Source organism: Onychomys torridus, chromosome 2 (assembly GCF_903995425.1).
Source record: "Onychomys torridus chromosome 2, mOncTor1.1, whole genome shotgun sequence".
NCBI lineage: Eukaryota > Metazoa > Chordata > Mammalia > Rodentia > Cricetidae > Onychomys > Onychomys torridus.
Window position 1 is genome coordinate 124,236,019 of NC_050444.1, and position 17,648 is coordinate 124,253,666.

Consider the following 17,648-nt stretch of genomic DNA (forward strand, 5'->3'; position numbering starts at 1 on the left):
AGGCACAAAAGGGCCAGGGTTGTGTCTGAGTCTGTTGACACAGAGGTGCCTCGTGTAGGCCCTCCTTCTTTTGCCAGGGGACCCTAAGGGACACAAAGATGGTTTAAATGAGGTGCATGTCCCTATCTCACAAGCTGAAGTGTCTCCTCTCAGACAGAACATTGGGAACTTCCTCAAGGCAGAATTCACAGTTCATAGTGAAACCTCTGCCAGGCCCCTACCCTCTCCTCTTGCATGTTCTTGTGGGAGCACAATACTGATCCCTGGGGTCAGTATGCCCAGAGCCAGCTTCATAGGCAAGAGGCTCTGGATACTGGCCCACATGTAGTTTGTCCTCCACTGCTCCAGCACATAGTGCCTGCCTGCCCCGTGCTAAGTGCTTGACCGGTGCTGGAGTCCTTGGGGGCAAGGATCTCCATTCCAGGAGTGCTGAACAGTGGGAGCCATTACTTGATAGGAGGACACTGAGAATTTCCATTCCCGGTGGCCTTCTTTGATATCAGTGAGACTTCTATTTTGAAAGGGTTGTATTCATTTGGTCAGGCTGTCATAATAAATGTCATATACTGGGTGGCTTAAATAAAAGGCATTTACTTCTCACAGTTCTGGGGGCTTGGAAGTCCCAGATCAAGGGTGGACAGGTTTGGTTTCTCCTGGCCTGCCTGGGCTGTCAAGCAGTCACATGGCCATCGCTTTTATCTCTGTGGCCTCTGCTCCTATCTTATAAGGGAATCAGACACACTGTAGTAAGGACCTTCATAACCCTATTTAGTTTAATTTCATGCTTTAAGGCCCTGTCTCCAAATGCAAATACTCTGAAGGTTAGGCTTCCAGCATATAAATTGGGAGAGGGCAGTTCAGTCTATAACAGGAATAATAAGTATCTTTAGGCTTCAAGTTGCCCACTTGTTAGCACATGTGTCTGTTGCCTGGATTAATCACCGAGGCTGTGGCAGGACTCTGTTTCTGGGGGCTGGGGGAGAGATGAATTCTGTGTTGGGCTGTGCCACACCAAGGTGTGATTGCAGTTCATTTGTTTTAATTTTGCTAAAAACAATCAGAAACACCATTTGTCCTTTTAAATACCATTTTGACAGTACAAAGCACAGGAGAGTCTGTATCCAGAATCCTCTGGATTGGCTGGATTTGAGCCAACACGTTTAGACCCCTCATTTTCTAAAAGAACATGGCCCCCATTCTAGACCATGCCGGATTCTGGTCCTGCCTCTCTTGAGTGGGTCTTCCTCTGCATTCTGTTGCCCTTCTCTGCCTCTAAGCCTTGCTCTTCCACCTGGGTTCCTTCAGTGGCCACCTGCTGGTCACCTTGCCTGCAGCCTAGTTCCCAACGTCATGTGAGTACAGTCTCCCTGGGTCCCACAGTCCAGGGCCCGGGTCCCCTGCTGTCAGTGGCAGCCATGAAGTACTTACTATGAGTCATCAGGTAGAATCTGACCTACTCATGGGGTAGATACTGACCTCCTTAGCCCACAAATGGCCTGATGGAAACTGAGGCAGGAGGGTGTGTGATTTCTGTCACTAGTCCAGTGACATCCATCTGTGAGGCAGTGCAGAGGTTTAAGTAACATGAGCAGTATCCCAATTGTGTCATTTCTGTGCTTAAGGGTGTCCTCTCACCCCTACTGTGGTCCAATTAATGTCCGGGTAAGATCCTGTCCTACTTCTGTTACTAGCCACCCCGGGGAACCTTAGGAAAGATACCTGGCTTCTAGAGCCCTTTTCTTCACCTGTAAAGAACAGAGAAGCACACAGTAAAGCGGCGTCTCGTAGAACCAGGAGGCCTCGGCACCAGGCCCCAGCCTCCCGCCCCTCTGCTACCTCTGTGACCTGGCTCTGTACTGAGTGGGCCCATATGTTTGCAGCTCGAGGCCTTGGCCGTCCTAAGCCCCTCCCCCTTAAGCCCCTCCCCCTGGCTCTCCTCTTTTTGCTGGAACTCCAATATTTCTCAGCAGAGTGTTCATGCTCTCTCAGGGGACAGCTTCCCAAAGACAGAGCCTGGACTTCAAGTCACCCGTGTCCTCAGCACCACACAGCACTGAGTGAAGAGGCCTCAGCCCAGGCTACAGGCTCTGAGGGCACAGAAGCGTGAGCCCTCTAGGTGAGAGGACCTTTCCCCCGACGCCTCTATTGCAAAAGCTGATTACTCAAATGGAACAGCTTTGCAAAGTGTCCAAGACAATTGTCGTCAAAAGGAGGTTTACGCCCTCGACTTAAGAGTGTGGATGCCCTAAAGAGATGGCATGGTTCTCACGAAGTCATTTGACAGGTAGGATGCTGGCTGCCTGGTAATGGCATTGTGAGAGTACTGGGATTCTGGCTCATAAAGACCCGGTGTCTGCTCCTGCTCCGTCACCTTTGCAGGAACAGGCCTGTAAAAACAGGTGGCATGTGTCCTTTAAAAGTTTGCTCCTGTACCAGGTAGGACTTAGTGCCCACCATTCCACTGGTAAGATAGACGGAGTCAGCTCTCGGGGGTGGTGGGGGGTGCCTGGTGCCTCTGGCTCTTAGCCACTGTGCACTCAGGGCCCTGGGCTCACAAATTCTAGAGAGAGTTATAGAGCCCACCCCAGAGTGACCAGAACCACCTGTCAGGCCACACAGGGACCGGGAGAAAGAGCCAGACCCTGCCACACCCATGAGACCTCAGGCTGGAACCTCCCACTCGTCCCACAGAGCCATTGTGACTGCAGTTTATTCCTGACTCAGCCAGGTGCTGCGGCCATTTGCTGACGGCAGCTCACTGACCTGGAGCCTCCCACTGCCCAGTCCACCGTCTTCCCTTGCCAGCAGTGCGCCCCTCCCTCTAAAGCAGCAGCCATGGCTTTGTTTCTCTAAATTTTACAAAGTCCCTACAGTCACATTCACTCTTTCAGTAGAACTTGCTGCTGGCTGTGGCAGGCCCAGTGTCCCCACCCCTGGGGACTGGACATGCATTTGCCCCTCAGCAGAGATGCTCAGAAGAAAAAGAGCCCAAATGGACAGTTTGCTTGGTGTCTCAGAGGCAGACATTTCCCTCGTGTCTCCATTCAAGGAGAACTTGCAGTCAGTGCTGCACAGGAGACAGAAACAGGGCTCCTGACCCAGGCCTGGCAATGGCTTGCTACTGCATGATGGCCCAGGCCCTCAATTCTCGGGTCCTGTTCTCTCCACTGACCCTGCAGTGACCCAAGGTGAGAGGCCAAGCTCTGAGCGCCCCGGGCTCTGACTATCTCTCCCCCTCACTCCCATTCTCTCCACCCATTGTCTCCCGGAGCCAGAGGAGCAGGGACTCAGCTCTGGCTGTGAGAGCCATGGGACAGTGGTCTTGCAGAAGCACTAATAATGGTACCAGGGCCTACCCCTCTCCTTCCCTGACAGCTGACCCTCAAACCCGGCCTTCACCCTCTTGTTCTCCATATAGTGGTGTGCTTCCTGTCTCACAGGTGAGGACGCAGAGGCTTGCTAGTCGGGCTCTGAGCATATGGCCAGACCTTCCGTTTCTGTAGCAACTGGTAAGACGCTTCTGCCAGTATCACCCTCCAGGTCTCTCCAGTCCTCAGTCTTATGGTGACAGTCTCGCCCTGATATTTCTGCCTGTGTCCTACCTTGTTACCACCCACAATGGTGGACAGGTCCATGCAGAAATTACCTTGCTCCCCCAAACCTCCTCCTGTAAAGGGAGGTTGAAGGGTTCTCTTCCACTGGGGACACTGCAGACCACACATGATGAAGACGGCCTCTGTGCCTAGCCCACGTCCTGCCATTTTCATGATCAAGAACAGGATTACTAAGTTATTGCTGAGGACAGAGGCCCAAAACTTGCCCAGAGTGAAGCAGTTTGCCATCTGGAGTGGAGCTGACCCCAGCCTCAGGCCCGGTCTCCCATCTCCCACGTTTCTCCCCAGAACTACAGCTGCCCAGACTCACATCTGAGCTCACAGTTCTGGGCCACCCTGCTAAGACTCTTGTTCCCGTGCTCTGACTGTGCCTCAGGCTCCCACCCAGTCACACTGACTATGAGTGACTAGGTAGGCAAGCTAGGTAGTGCTGGATGCCATCGAATGGAGGAGATTACAAGAACTGAAATTTTAAGGGGCATGTAAGTGGAATTTAAACCCCGAAGACTCCTCAAAATGTTCACCATAACCTTTTGCCTACAATACTCACTTGAAGGTCACGGGGGAGGGTCAGGGCTGACCCCATGGAAGCTAGGAGGCAAGCAAGATGGCATCAGAAGCAGTGAATGGGCCAGGTTCTGGCCAAGGGTTGTATCCTTCCTGGTGTCCTCGTTCATCCTTGGGTTAGCCTTCTTGCCTCCTCCTTCTCTCTCTAGGCTGCCTCTCCCTCCTCTTGCTTCTCTGCTTCCCGCCTCTTCCCTGCCCATGGCACAGCCAGTTCTGGCCTTTCACATCCTGTCTCTTAACCCCCACTTCTCCCTTGGACCACCCCCAGGTCTCTGTCCTCTGCTTCCCACAAGCCCCGCCTGACCCTCACCACTGGAGAGTGCCTACATTTCTTTCTTTCTTTCTTTTTTTTTTCTTTTTTGCCAGAGCTGAGGACCGAACCCAGGGCCTTGCAATTGCTAGGCAAGCGCTCTACCACTGAGCTAAATCCCCAGCTCCGAGTGCCTACCTTTCATACTCACTCTGGCCACTGTCTTCCAGGTCACCCAGACCTCAGGCTACATATGTGAATGGCAGCCTCCCAGCAACTCAACACATCAAGCAGGAAGCCCCACCTGACTACCAGGCCATGGCCAGCGCCCACACACCCCTGCCCACCCACTGCCGGGCCCCGGCTTCCACAAGCCTGCAGTCTGAGCTGGACTTCCCAGGCCGAGGCCTCACCAACCCTGCACCTTCCTGCTACCTTCTGGGCAGCGAACCTGTCTCAGGCCTGGGCCCCCAACCTGAGGCCCACCTCCCCGAGGGCAGCCTGAAACGCTGCTGCCTCCTGGGCCTGCCCCCCACCTCTTCAGCCTCCTCTTCACCCTGTGCCTCCTCCGACATCAATCCTGTCATCCACTCTTCCCAGACAGCTCTAGTCAGCTGTGTAAATGGACTCCGAAGCCCACCTTTGCCAGGAGATCTTGGGGGCCCTCCCGAGCGATCACAGCCTGAGCCGGGGCCTACATCCAGTGACAGCCATGAGGGCAGCTTGCAGCTTGAAGCCTGCCGGAAGTCAGGCTTCCTGAAGCAGGAGCCCCTGGACGAGTTCTCGGAGCGCTTTGCTCTTCACCAGCAGGGCTTGCCACCCCCCTACCCCCTGCCTCAGCTGCCAGCCGGCCCCAGCCTTGGAGGCCTAGGGCTGGGCCTGGCAGGTAGGATGGTGGCCGGGCAACAGGCGTGCCGCTGGGTGGACTGTTGTGCGGCCTATGAGCAGCAGGAGGAGCTGGTACGGCATATCGAGAAGAACCACATCGACCAGCGCAAGGGCGAGGACTTCACCTGCTTCTGGGCCGGCTGCGTGCGCCGCTACAAGCCCTTCAATGCCCGCTACAAGCTGCTCATCCACATGAGGGTCCACTCGGGCGAGAAGCCCAACAAGTGTATGGTGAGTCCAGGGCTGCCCGGCCCCTTCAGTGCCCCCACAGGGCTACACCGCCCACTGTACTAGAAAGAGTCCCTAAGGAATAAGACCGGACTCCCACAAAGTCCAGGGCTGTGGGCGTGGCCAGTGACTAAGACCATCTGTGTTCCTGTCACTGGGCACCTTGGCAGGACTGCCTTGCCCTTGCCAGGTGTCCTGTCCCCAACACTGAAACATTAGAGGGGTATTGGATGTCACTTAGGATGCCACACAGCCTGCTGTCACTTGACAGACTCTGAACCTAAAGCCAGCCTGGCCAGACTTGCCTTTTCCATGTCACCTGAGGGTGGCAGATGGCGAGTCAAGTGGAGAGTGTGCCCTCTCCAGCACTGGCTTTTATCCAGTGCACTTCACAGGCCTAGCTCCTGTAGAGAGGTACTGGATCCCTAGAGCAGGCTTGGAGCTGAGGCCAAGGGCCAGCATAAGGCCCTGCACAGTACCAACTGTGCTCTGGCTGGGGTTGAGACAAAGGTTTGCGGAGAAAGAAGCATGCGTGTGCATGAGCATTCATGCAGGAACACGTGAGTTGGAAGCAGGCACCCCTGGCCTCTGGCCCTTCTGGCAGGTCACGTCCATGTTCTCTGCTTGCTGTAGTGGAAAGCTCTATGAGGCTAGGACAGGGATCTGGGTCCCTATACTTACCACCTGCCCTCCAGAAGCAGCAGCCTGAGGTGAAGGTCCGGGACTCAAGGGTGCTGCACAGCACTCCCGACACCCAGACCATGCATGTCTCCCCTTCCTAGCTGCCTGGCAGTACTGTTTCCAGCCTGTTGTTTCTTCTGCTGTGCACTGACCTTCTCACTTTCACTCTTAGAAGGGGTTCCGGGTCCCTGCTCAGAGCGCAGGGTGACATTCGTGGGGTGTCAGGTAGGAAGCATGGGTAACTGTGGTGTAAAGTCAGTCTCTTGGGGCCACACTTGTCCGCGGAGCTCCTCTGCTTGTGACCCCGTGAGCTGGATGTAGATTGAGTGTGCTCTCCAGTCTTGAAGGATAAGGAGTCTGCCAGTTCATAGACAGACCACAGATGGGCAGCCTTGAGGAGAGGAGGAGGTAGAAGCTGGGCTTGGGAGCTGTTGTATGGCCCGGGGCGGGGTGGGGGGTGGGGTGGGTGGGCACTGAGCTGGTGGTGAACTTTACTTGGAAGTCAGGGGGCAGAGAGTGTGAAGGCAGGAGGGCTGATGACTGAGCTAGTCTCTGAAGATGCCACATCCCTGTTGGGTTTAAGACACATGGCTTAATGAAAGATGTGCCTCTCCAAGATGGAGAAGATCAACAAGTCCGTAGGCCAGGGCTGCTGGCAACAGCCTCTCTTTCCCCAAAACACTGAGCCGCAGTGGTCAGTCCCTCCTGTTGGGAACCCATGGTATCTCTGTAGACCTAGGAAGTAACCTGAGGTGGCCAGCAGCCTTCTCATACTGGGGCCTTCTGTGCAGAATCCCACCATCCAGGAGTACCATCTAACCTAGGCCTTCCCTTGAGCTGCAGTGGGGGGCCCTGGTTGCTCAAAGCAGCCTCAGGATCTCTCCTGGTCAAGGTTCCTACCTGAGTCCAGCCTCTACAGGACACTGGGGACCTACACTTGGTTCTGTCACAGTCTTTGCTCTGAAGGAGCTCACATTCAGGGATGTGTCCTCAGGCCATCAGTGACCAGGCTGTGACAGTCCTAGATGGAGTTTGAAGAGGCCCAGGGAGAGGAGCCCAGAGGGCTTCCTGGAGGTGGTGTTGATGCCTACTGGGGAATGCATTTAGACTTTATCAAGGGGGTATGAAACCCAGGGCTTTCACATATGGAAAGACAAGGAGGGGTGTTCTAAGTGGCAACTCCATGTGATCCTCACCACAGCTCTGTGAATAGAAAGAGCTGTGTTCACCCCCATTTTACAGATGAGAAAACTGAGGCTCAGAGAGATTGCACAGTTGGCTCCAGGTCACACCGTTAATCAGAGAAAATAATAGAAGCAACAAGATAACAGAGGAGGCTGGGAATCAGAATAGTGTGATGATGAAAATAAGTTGTTCAAAATGGTAACCCTAGTAACCACCGGAGTGGGATCGAACCCACATCCCTGTCGACTGCAGTGCCCTTGTTAATGTAGACGCTTCTCTGGGGCCCTGCCGGGTGCAGCTGTCTGCAGTGGGAACCTCAGTGGAGCCCCACCCCAGACTGCTCCTGCCCATGGCCGGTGAGAGCACCCTTATGCTGGTGGAGTTGGTAACCAGGGAAACGGGCGGACCCCAGCCCACACCCAGGTGAATAACAGCTCCCATCCCTGTAAAATTATTAATTTCTCATGACAGGCCTGTGCTACTATGCCTGTAATAGACAAAGGAATCTTGGACCTGAGGCCTCTGGAGGACAGGAAATAGATGAGACGTTTTGATTGAGGAGTAAATGGCCCACTAAAATAGCAGTTAATCCTTTTATTATCTTCCCAGCAGCATTTCCACAGCTTTCATGAGGTAAGCTCCCCTCACCCCATCTAACTGCAACACCCCTGTGCTGGCAGCTGGTTTAAATTTAGCCTGTGGAGCCTCTGCTTGATCGGGTACCAGGCAGCCTGGGTGTGGAGAGAGGGGAGCCTGTTCCCCACCACTGCCCCTTAGTCCTGAACCCTGCTGGCCTCCAGGTAACCCCGCCCTCGCCTGGCCCTGCCCTGCCTGGCCAGTCCTGCCCTGTTCGGTAAGAAGCCTGAGGAAGCTTCTAGATCTCCCTGCAATATCCTGTTGTGGTTCGTGTTGTGTCATTGTCTCGGTCTTATTAAATCCGGGGCTTCATCTGCGTTACCATAACAAGCCTATGTCCAACCCAAATACTGACGCGGCGCCTCGAAGACGTGGACTTTGGAGAGATTAGTGCCCTGCTTTTCTAGGTTGATTCTACCAGACAGTCAGAATCCTCGTTGTCTGAGCTGCAGAAGCCTGCAGCTGTGAGGCAGAGAGGGAGATGGAGGCTTCTGGGAACAACCCTGCCCTGCTGGAGGCTCTGTGAAATCACAGCGCTGCCCAGAAGGATCCCTTGCTGTGCTGAAGAATCTTAGCAGCTCTGTTAACCTGCATGGAGACCATGCGCAGCACTGCAGGGCCCACCCAGAATCCTGCATACCCGTCTCCCGACTTGACTCTGCCGTTTGCCAGCTCTGCCACCTCAGGCAGGTGTCTTACCGTCTCTCAGCTGTGGAATACTCATTTATAAAACAGTAGTCAACCTCCAGGATTGTTGTTAACAGGATTAAAAGAGATTGTTCTGGGAGAGTGCATAGTTCATCCCCTTGCTCTCAGTCATGCGCTCTGCATTGATGTCTCTGCGGACGGGTGCAGTGGTCCTTTCGGGTTAGGACAGAAGTGCTTAGTTAGGGCTTTGTCTGGACGGAGAGAAACCAAAGGGAGCCATCCGTGGTGGAGCCTGGTCTTGAGGTCGCTGAGCCCTGCAGCCTCCACTGCCAGTGAGGTGGACAGAGCAGCTTCAGGTGCCCTGTGGGGCGGCGTTTTCTAGGAAGCCCTCTCACATCTTTTCTTGATGCTGCTCTGAGCCAGACAGAATCTGCACGGGTGTCTGTCTTTCTGTGCGGGTAAGCAGTTGAAATCCAAACTATTCCCCATCCTGCCCATCCTTGGCCAGATGCAGCCTTCTATCTTTTACACCTCTCCTGCCTTGTCAGTCTGGTCCAGGTACCTTTGAATAGTGACCTGGGCACAGCTGAGCAGTACTGACAGCCAGAGTGAACCAAGGAAGGCAAAACCCAGCCCCTGAGGCTCCTGGGAAGGGCTCACCACTGCCCATGGGGCCAGAGTTACATCCATGCCTTGTCTTAGACACCTCATCACCTTACCTCAGCAGTGTCTGCCCCCGAACAGAGCCCTGGTGCTGGGGGAGGGGAGGAAGAAAAGGGAGTCGTATTCTGAGAGTCTCTTTCTTTTGCCAGGACAGTGCGAGGCTCAGCTCAGAACAAGGCCCAGAGAGGCTGGCTAGCTTCCAGGGGTCACAGGCTGTCAAGGACAGGCCCATAGAGCTGAGAATGGTGTCAGCTTTTGAGGTCTGATATCCTGTTAACATGGGAGGTCAGGGGACAGGGGAACTGTACCTACAGAAACTGGCCACAGCCAGCCACAAGGCAGCATGCCACTTACTGGGGAACTGGCTTCGGATGCTCACAGCCAAGCAGCCCTCTCTGCCACCTAGCCCAGCTGCATCCCACCCATTACCTTTGCTCATCCTCTTCCTTCAGCAGCATTTGCCCAGGCCTGGCAGACAGAATCCCTGAGCATCTGCCCTGCTCCTCCTGGCTCTTGAGCCCAGCCCTGTCAGGTTGAGCATATTTTGAGGCTAACACTCCAACTTACCACACCATCTGAGCCTCATCCCAGGGACTCCTTGGGGCCCTGAAATGTCTGGATGGGCAGGTCCGCCGGTCCTTTCCCATGTGCAGACGGGATATAGAGCAGGCAGAGCCAGAGAGGGTTGTCAGGAGCTTGGTGTAGCACAGCAAATGTTAGACTGGTAATCAAACACGGGGAAAGTTTAGGCTAAGAAGTGACTCTTAGACAAGGAGAGACCCACTCCGTAACATGCTCGCCTCTCTGAGCAGAGGTGATTGAGGAAGATGCCCTGATGTCAACCTCTGGCCTCCACATGCAACCACACAGGCAAGTCCACACACATGGCAGGGGGAGGGGGGAACTCCATCCTTGGAGCATCCAGGACAAAGGGATCCTGTCCCACTGTGTTGATAGGAAGGGTATTCTAGGACATAGGGATCAGCATACCCATTGTACAGGTGGGAAGGGCCATGGGAACAGCAGTGTGGGCCAGGTTCACACCCAGGCTGGAACACCAGGAGTAGGATTGAACCTAGATCTCAGCCTGACTCCAGACATGTCCTTAGCCACAACTCCAACCCACCTCTTAGGTAAATATCCAGACTTGAAATGTATTCTGCAAGCTTTCAGGGGCCCTTGCCTGGCCAGGTTCTGGGGTACAGGGGGAATCAACTCTAGCCTGAGCTCAGAAGCTCTCTGCCAGATAGGAGACAGGCCACTAAGTCACCCAGAGAGCCTCTTGGTTGTGACTTGGTGGGTTCTCTGTTCTGTCAGAAAGGACAGATACGTCCCCTGAGAGCAAACCCCTGGTCAGCGTTCCTAGCCAGGTTTGAAGGCTGCATAATGGAGTGTACTTTAACATTTCTGTCCTGGAGGACTCTGCAGCAAGAAGTCCAGAGGAGGCACCCTGCTTTCAGCTCAGCTCAGCCGCCCTGCTATGGAAATAGGGCCTGAGTATCAATCGCCTCATTCCAGGATTGGGAGGTACCTGAGTAGGGAAACAGTTTTGAGCAAAGACAGCTTGTGAGTTGGCATCCAGAAGTGCCCACCAACCTCTCTGGGGGCATGTCAGCTCCTCATCCACCTCATTAGGAGACAGGGAAAGCCAGAGCCAGAGAGAGGTGTCAGGGCTCCTGTCACGCAGAGGGTTCCAGGGGTCCTGTGCGGCTTGCCTCCTTCCCCCATCAAGGCTCTCTCTCCCTGGGCTCCCACAGGGTTTGCATTCTCCCAGTTTAGTCCTGTAGGCCTTGGCTTCTAGTTTTGGTGTCTGCAGTTCCTTTGCTCGCTTGGTAGACTCCTGCTTGTCCTTCCCATCCAGTGTGGCGCTTCCTGCCCACCTCCTTCCCTCAGCCCGCTGTTCTCTCTGGCGCTGTTGGTTGGTGTGGCCAGTTGTCTCAGAGACTGGATTAATTTCCCTATCGCTGTGACAAAAATAACCTTAGGAGGGGAGTTTCCAGGTTGACAGGCTCTGCAGTCCATGGCAGGGAAGACTTGGGGGTGGGATTGTGATGCAGCTGTTCTCTGGGTCAGTAAGGAGAGAGAGAGAGAGAGAGAGAGAGAGAGAGAGAGAGAGAGAGAGAGAGAGAGAGATGCTGGTACCCACGTTGCTCACACCTTTTTACTCAGTCTAAGACTCCAGCCCATGTAATGGTGATGCTCATATTCAAGGTGGGCCTTCCCTCCTCATCAACATCCCTAGAGGTATGTCTCCATGGCGATTCTAAATCCAGTCAGGTTGACAATGAAGGTTAACCCTCAGAGAGACTATGGCCTGGCCTTGGTGGCAGAGAAGCAAAGTCTACTTGCTAGGTCATGGGTCTTTCTGCCCCAGGGCTGGGCCAACTTGTCTAGAACAGTTCCCTGTGAAGTCATGACCTTGGTAAGGCTCCAATGTTGTCACATCTGCCTTCTTGGCTGGCACTGGGAGCTTCTCTGCAGGAAACCCTGTGCCTAGAAGCTGCTGTCAGAGTGACTGGTACAAGCCTGACCAAAGTCCTCAGTCTACACTGTCTTACCTGTGATGGGAGGTGACAGGGCTGCCCTGTGGCTTCAGACAGCAGTGGCAAATGGTTCTGACTTCGTTGGACAGTTTTCCTCCTGAATTGGGGACATGGGTCCCCAAAGAAACAGGAGAGGCTGTTGTGCAAAAGATGCCACTGTGGGTGGGCTTTGTTAGGTCTCTGTGTGCCACCCTACTGCGCCTCCATACCTGCACCTACCTGCCTGCTACCAGCTCTGGCCTCTCCCAACACATTTGAATTCAGGGCTCTCCAGAACCCACGTAAAAGGATGTGGCCCTCCTGTGACCCCAGCATTCTGGAGGTGGGGCAGATGGTCCCGGGGCAAACTGTTAGCTGAACTAGCCGAAGGTGCAGGCTCTGTTTAGCGAGAGACCCTGATTTGGTAAATAAAGTGGTGTGTGATAGAGAAAGACACTGACTTCAGCCCCTGGCCTCCGCACACAGATGTACACACATGAGAACACACACACACACACACACACACACACACACACACACACACACACAAACACACCTCTGAGCCAGGAGCTAAGCCAGGCTGGGCAATGGCCAGTGCCCATGTTAACCACGGGTTCAGATCCGTGCTCTGCCCTTTGGCCAACTGAGAGCTTACAAATCACACAGTCTCTCCAAGCCTGGATGAAAGGAACTGTGCTGTGAGGGTGAAATGGACTGGACATGTGGAGTGGGTGCTGTGTCCTGGTGCTGTAAGGAGCTGGAACACAGGAGCCCTGGTACTTCCTGAAACCCTCAAACCCAGCTGCTCACGTTGGTGAGAGTCCCTGGGAGAAGCAGGCTCAAGGGGACCAGCCAACTGCTGTGAGCACAGTGCTGCTCTGTGGAATATGAAAAACATTAAGGATTAAAAAAAAAAAAACAAAAAACAACAACACACAACCTTCTGAGTCGAATTTAGAATAACAAAAGAAAAACAGCTTTTGAATTTAATGTAAACGGAATTGAAATGATTCCCTTGTTGGAATGAGAGAGTCAGATAAAATCAACAGCAACTCTGAGAAAGTGTCCAGACTGCCTTTTCCAAGGGGATGTCACGGAGATGGCAGGCTCCACAGTGAAGCATTAAGTGACTCTGTCTCTGGTGTGTGGCAGATGCCTGGCCAGAGCTGGCAGTGGCGTCACAGGGATGCTACAGGACAGACTTAATCAGGGCACTGCCCTGCCAAGTGGGAGCTGGAGCCTTGGATTGCCCCAGACACAAGATGCTCCAGAGAAGGGATAGTTCCCTATGCAGAGACCTGGGCTGCTCTGTACTGTGTCCTTCCCTTCCCCAACCTTTCAGCCTGGTGTTACTGACATTCCAGGCCAGGTTTAACCAGAGCATTGGGGGTGTGGGGGTGGGATGGAATGCAGGATGGGCTGGCAGCAGAGACAGAAGTCTTCCCAGGGTATCACGATAGCTGGGCTCTAATGAGGTGACTAGGAACTTCTCAGGTGCAGACCAAGAGGAAAGGTATTACAGAGAGAGGAATGATAATCGTCACCTTGGTGGGTGTGTAGAAGTACCTTAAGTCTAGATGGAGTTATATGCATGATGACTGGGACAGAGTGGAGATTGTAGTTGGGCCTCTGTAATCCTCAGAATCCAGTAAGCAACATTCACTCTCCCCTAAGGGCAGTGGAGAGTCCCAGGAACGTCCTAAGCAGAAGAGTGTCACGGTCAAGAGTTGACATTGGTGTAGGCACAAGGGAAGAGGTGGCAGCAGGCAGACACCAAGGCCTTTGAAGGGGAATGGTCCTAATCCAGAGTCCTTCTTCCCAAGATCCTTCAGAGCACCCTGGCTGGGACTGTGCCCCAGAGGCAAAGCTTGGCTGCCAGCCAGCACTGGGCATCCCCTGGCCGGGCCCAGTCAGCTCAGCATCTGCACGCAATTGGGCACCAGAGCCCAGTCCCCATTAGAAATGATACCCAGCACATTTACCAGTGGGGAATGGGAGAGACATTGCCCATCACGTGACCTGGTAAAGTTTGCACAACTTTTCTTTGTTTTCCATTGGCCCCTACAATAAATCTTCTTCCACTGCCAGGACTGGGGCCACGGGGTCTGTGAGTGATTAGGGTGCAGCTCCACCTCCTTGCCCTGCATTCCTCCTGCATAGGGAGTAATAGGATGAGCTGATGGATCAGAGGCTATGTGGTCTTGCGAGGGTCTGGGAACTGAGCTGTGGGGAGTTGGCCTCTCTTGCCCCTCTTAACCATGGTGGTCTCCCTGATGGACCTGCTGTGTTGGGGACAAAAGCCTCAAGGAGCAGGGCCCACTGCCTGGGGGATGGAACAGTTGGACCAGAGGGCTCTACAGGCCTGTGCATCCAGGGTGAGACCTGAGGTGTCTGTGGACATGGACACGGCTAGCTGAGTGATGATTTTCAGTGGGAACCCTTTATCAGCCCATGATCTAGAGAATCCAGAAGGCACCCAAGCCTGGAAGTGACATTTGTACCTTCCCTGGCAGGGCTTTGGTGCTTGGGAAATGTGCAGGACATGGGTAGATTCCCTTCACAGTGGGAACACTGAAATTGACAGGGTTACAGCCATGGCCAGGTTTCAGTTCCCCAGCTCCTGCCCCAGCCCTCTGTCCTGTGTCTTCCCATGATCCATGGTTGCCTTTACACTGGAGCTGACCCATTTGGTCTACGGTGTCATTTCTGACTGGGCTTCATTGCCAGAAAACACAAGTGATAGAACTCAAGTTTGACTCTAGATGGAGAAATGAGTCCTCTGTGTCCCCTGTACTTTCTTATGCTCTACACCTCCACCCCGTCAGCTCCCAACCATCTCCCCTCAGGCATCCAGGATGAGGGGAGGGATTCATCCAGGCCACGGGTCCCACTGCCTGGGTTTGTTCCTTTGCTATTTGCAGATTTGGGAAATGAAGCCTGTAGAAAGGATTTGGCTCACCAAAGGTCAGCTAAGAACTACTACTGATCAGCACCCATGCCTCCTATCCCATCATGTCTACTAGACAGGGCTGTCCTCTGCTGGAAGCCTATTGTGTGCTGGGCCCCATGCTGAGATGCCTCCCTCAAATCCTGAAGAACTGAGGAAGAAGCTTCCAGGATTTGGCATCTCATCTAGTGTTCCTTCCGCCCACCACCCCACCCCAGTAGCCGACCCGAGGGTCCAGGACATCTAGAGATGACCTGAGGAGTTCAAGGAGGGAATGGTTACCAGTGTTCAACAGAATCACCTTCGTCCTGGTACTCCGGTGCTCAAGACACTGCCTGGCTGCCTCCAGGGAGAGGGTTTGTGCCTCACCCTAGTGGTGGCCATTGGAGCGGTGCGGTGACTGGTGGCCATGGGTTCAGGCCCCGAGGAAGCTGGGTGGGTACAAAGGCCCACACAAGCATGCACAGAAGTGAGCTCGACTCTCCCTATGGGCTCCAGCCCTTTCTTCATTAACTTGGAGCTGCCTAACTGTTGGGGCCTCCATATCTCTGTGTATGACAAGAGATTTGAATAGATGAAGTGTATAGCTCCTCTGACCCTGACTCATCCATCATGAAACAGCACAGAACAGGGGAATAGAGCCCATTCCCTCCCCACGTCTGCAGATGGACTTCTGGGCTGGAGCTAGTAACTCTACCCCTTCACAGTCTCCTTTTTCATTTCTAAAGACATAGACGCCAGCATCCCATCATCTTCTGGAACTCTGCAGAGGCCCAGAGTTACATCCTCACAGTCCTGGCATGGCCAGCAGGAGGAAGGAGTCAACAATAAAGGGAGAGGCAGCGAGGTCCTCCTGGACCCTGACCCTGGTTCTCCTCCAGCCTCGCTGGCCTCCAGGCTACTTCTCAGACACGCTGAGCTCATTGGAACCACATGCTCTCTGCATAGCTGTTCCCTCTCCCAAGTGTCCATACTCCAGTCTGACCTCTGTGCATTCTAACCCATGCTCCTATGCCATCTCCTCCAGGAGGCCTTCCCTGACCTGTGGGCCACTCTGTGTCGGAGCCTACCATGCAGCCATAAGCTCCATGATGTCTAGACTTTTTTGGACTTTGTTTCTTGCTGTGTGTTCAATGCCGTCACCAGTCCCTGGCTCAGAGTATGTGAGCTAAACACATGTCACCAAATGAAGAAGAGTGGTCCAGAGGGGCTGAGGCAGGGTCTGGGGAAGGGCCCGTTAGAAGGCTTATAAGTGGGGTGTTTGCACCGAGTGTGTAGGGGAATCCTCAGTGCCAGGTAAGACTGAATTGGACTGTCCAGGGAGCCCAGCATCTGAAACATTGTAGATGCTGAGCACTTTCCCACCTGGATCCTCCCTTGCTCCATCTGCAGTACTGGCCCCGAATTCCTGGAGCATCAGACACCAAGAAGACACCATCCCCTTTACCAGCTTGGAAACTCATCCTGGTTCCCCTGATGCTGCTGCAGCTCAGAGAACAGTTAGCAGTCAGGTCCCTGCAGAGTAAATGCCCAGTCCTCAGTCACTGCTGCAGCTGCTCACAGAGCCTAGTTTTACGGCTAAGGCCACAAACGGGGTAAGGGTACAATTTGGCATCAGCTGGCAACAAAAAGACCCCTGCAGCCCAGGGATGTAGCAGGGGACACGGTGGCACCACCCAGAGCAGCCACTGAAGAGTGGGAAGGAAGCCAGTTGCACCGGCTGGGTAAGTGTTGTCTCCTGATACCAGAACCCCTGTCTCTGCTTCTGTGGTGAACCTTTTGACCTTGACAGACGTCCACTTTACGGATGAGGAAACCCAGGCTGAGAGCTGGAGTGCAGTCCCTGGCCTCACACAGCTCTGGATACTCGTGTCAGGAGGTGCTCTGCAGAGTGTGAGATGGCAGGCCCCTGGTCCTTGTGTTTACCCCAGAGAGCTTGGAGGTAGCCCACTTATTCTTTGCTATCCCTCAAAGACACTCACAAGAACCTGTGGTGGCTTTGGGGCTGATCCCAGTACTTAACCTGCACACAAGAGGTCTGGCTGAAATAAGAATTTGCACCATAAGCCCTGGGCTTCCTCCTTCCTTCTTTTCTGCAGGAGAGTGGCCTATTTCATAGAAATGGGAGGAGACACAGTGGTGGAGCTAGGGAATTGGAGAATGGCGGTGTCCTTGGACTCAGGCCTGAGAAGAGTGAGGATCTAGGCTGTGTGCAGGAGCAGACTTTAGGGAACCCACCCCTATTGGTGGGAATTGACATGGCCTAGAATATAGATAAGCCCTAGACCAGCAGTTCTCAACCTGTGGGTCTTGACTTCTTTGAGGGTTGCATATCAGATACTATATTACAATTCACAATGGTAGCAAAATTACAGTTATAAAGTAGCAATGAAATAATTGTATGCCTGGGGGTCACCACAGCATGAGGAACCGTATTAACAGGTCGCAGCATTAGGAAAATTGAGAACCACTGCCCTAGACACTTCATTCCTAGGGAGACTTACCTAAAGCCTGTTCCTTACGGTGGCATTGGCTGTCCTACCGTCTTGTTCCTGGCTCAGTTTACCTGTCTGTGTTATGAAATGATAAACCTGTCCTCTCTGGCTGGGGTTTTTATCTGCTCTCCAGAACAGTCTCATCTTGAGACCATTGTTCACCTTCCCCAAGAGGACTCTCAGCTGGAGTTGCAGGCTTTGTAACTCACAGCTGCCCGTGGTGAGACCCAGGGCAGGGCAGGCTCATGTCACATGACTCCTAGGGTCTTCTGACGCTTGTGCTGGGTGCAGAGGTGTGTCCCCAACCTGTTCCGCCCTCACTGA

General features: G+C 53.8%; 1 protein-coding gene across 1 annotated transcript in view; it reads left to right on the forward strand.

The window, feature by feature from the left end:
* Nucleotides 1–17,648, forward strand: part of Glis1 (GLIS family zinc finger 1) — a 191,598-nt gene that overhangs the window by 116,871 nt on the left and 57,079 nt on the right. The window contains exon 4 of the mRNA XM_036179906.1: nucleotides 4,662–5,550. Within this exon, the coding sequence (XP_036035799.1) occupies nucleotides 4,662–5,550 (889 nt within the window). The remainder of the gene's footprint in view (nucleotides 1–4,661; nucleotides 5,551–17,648) is intronic.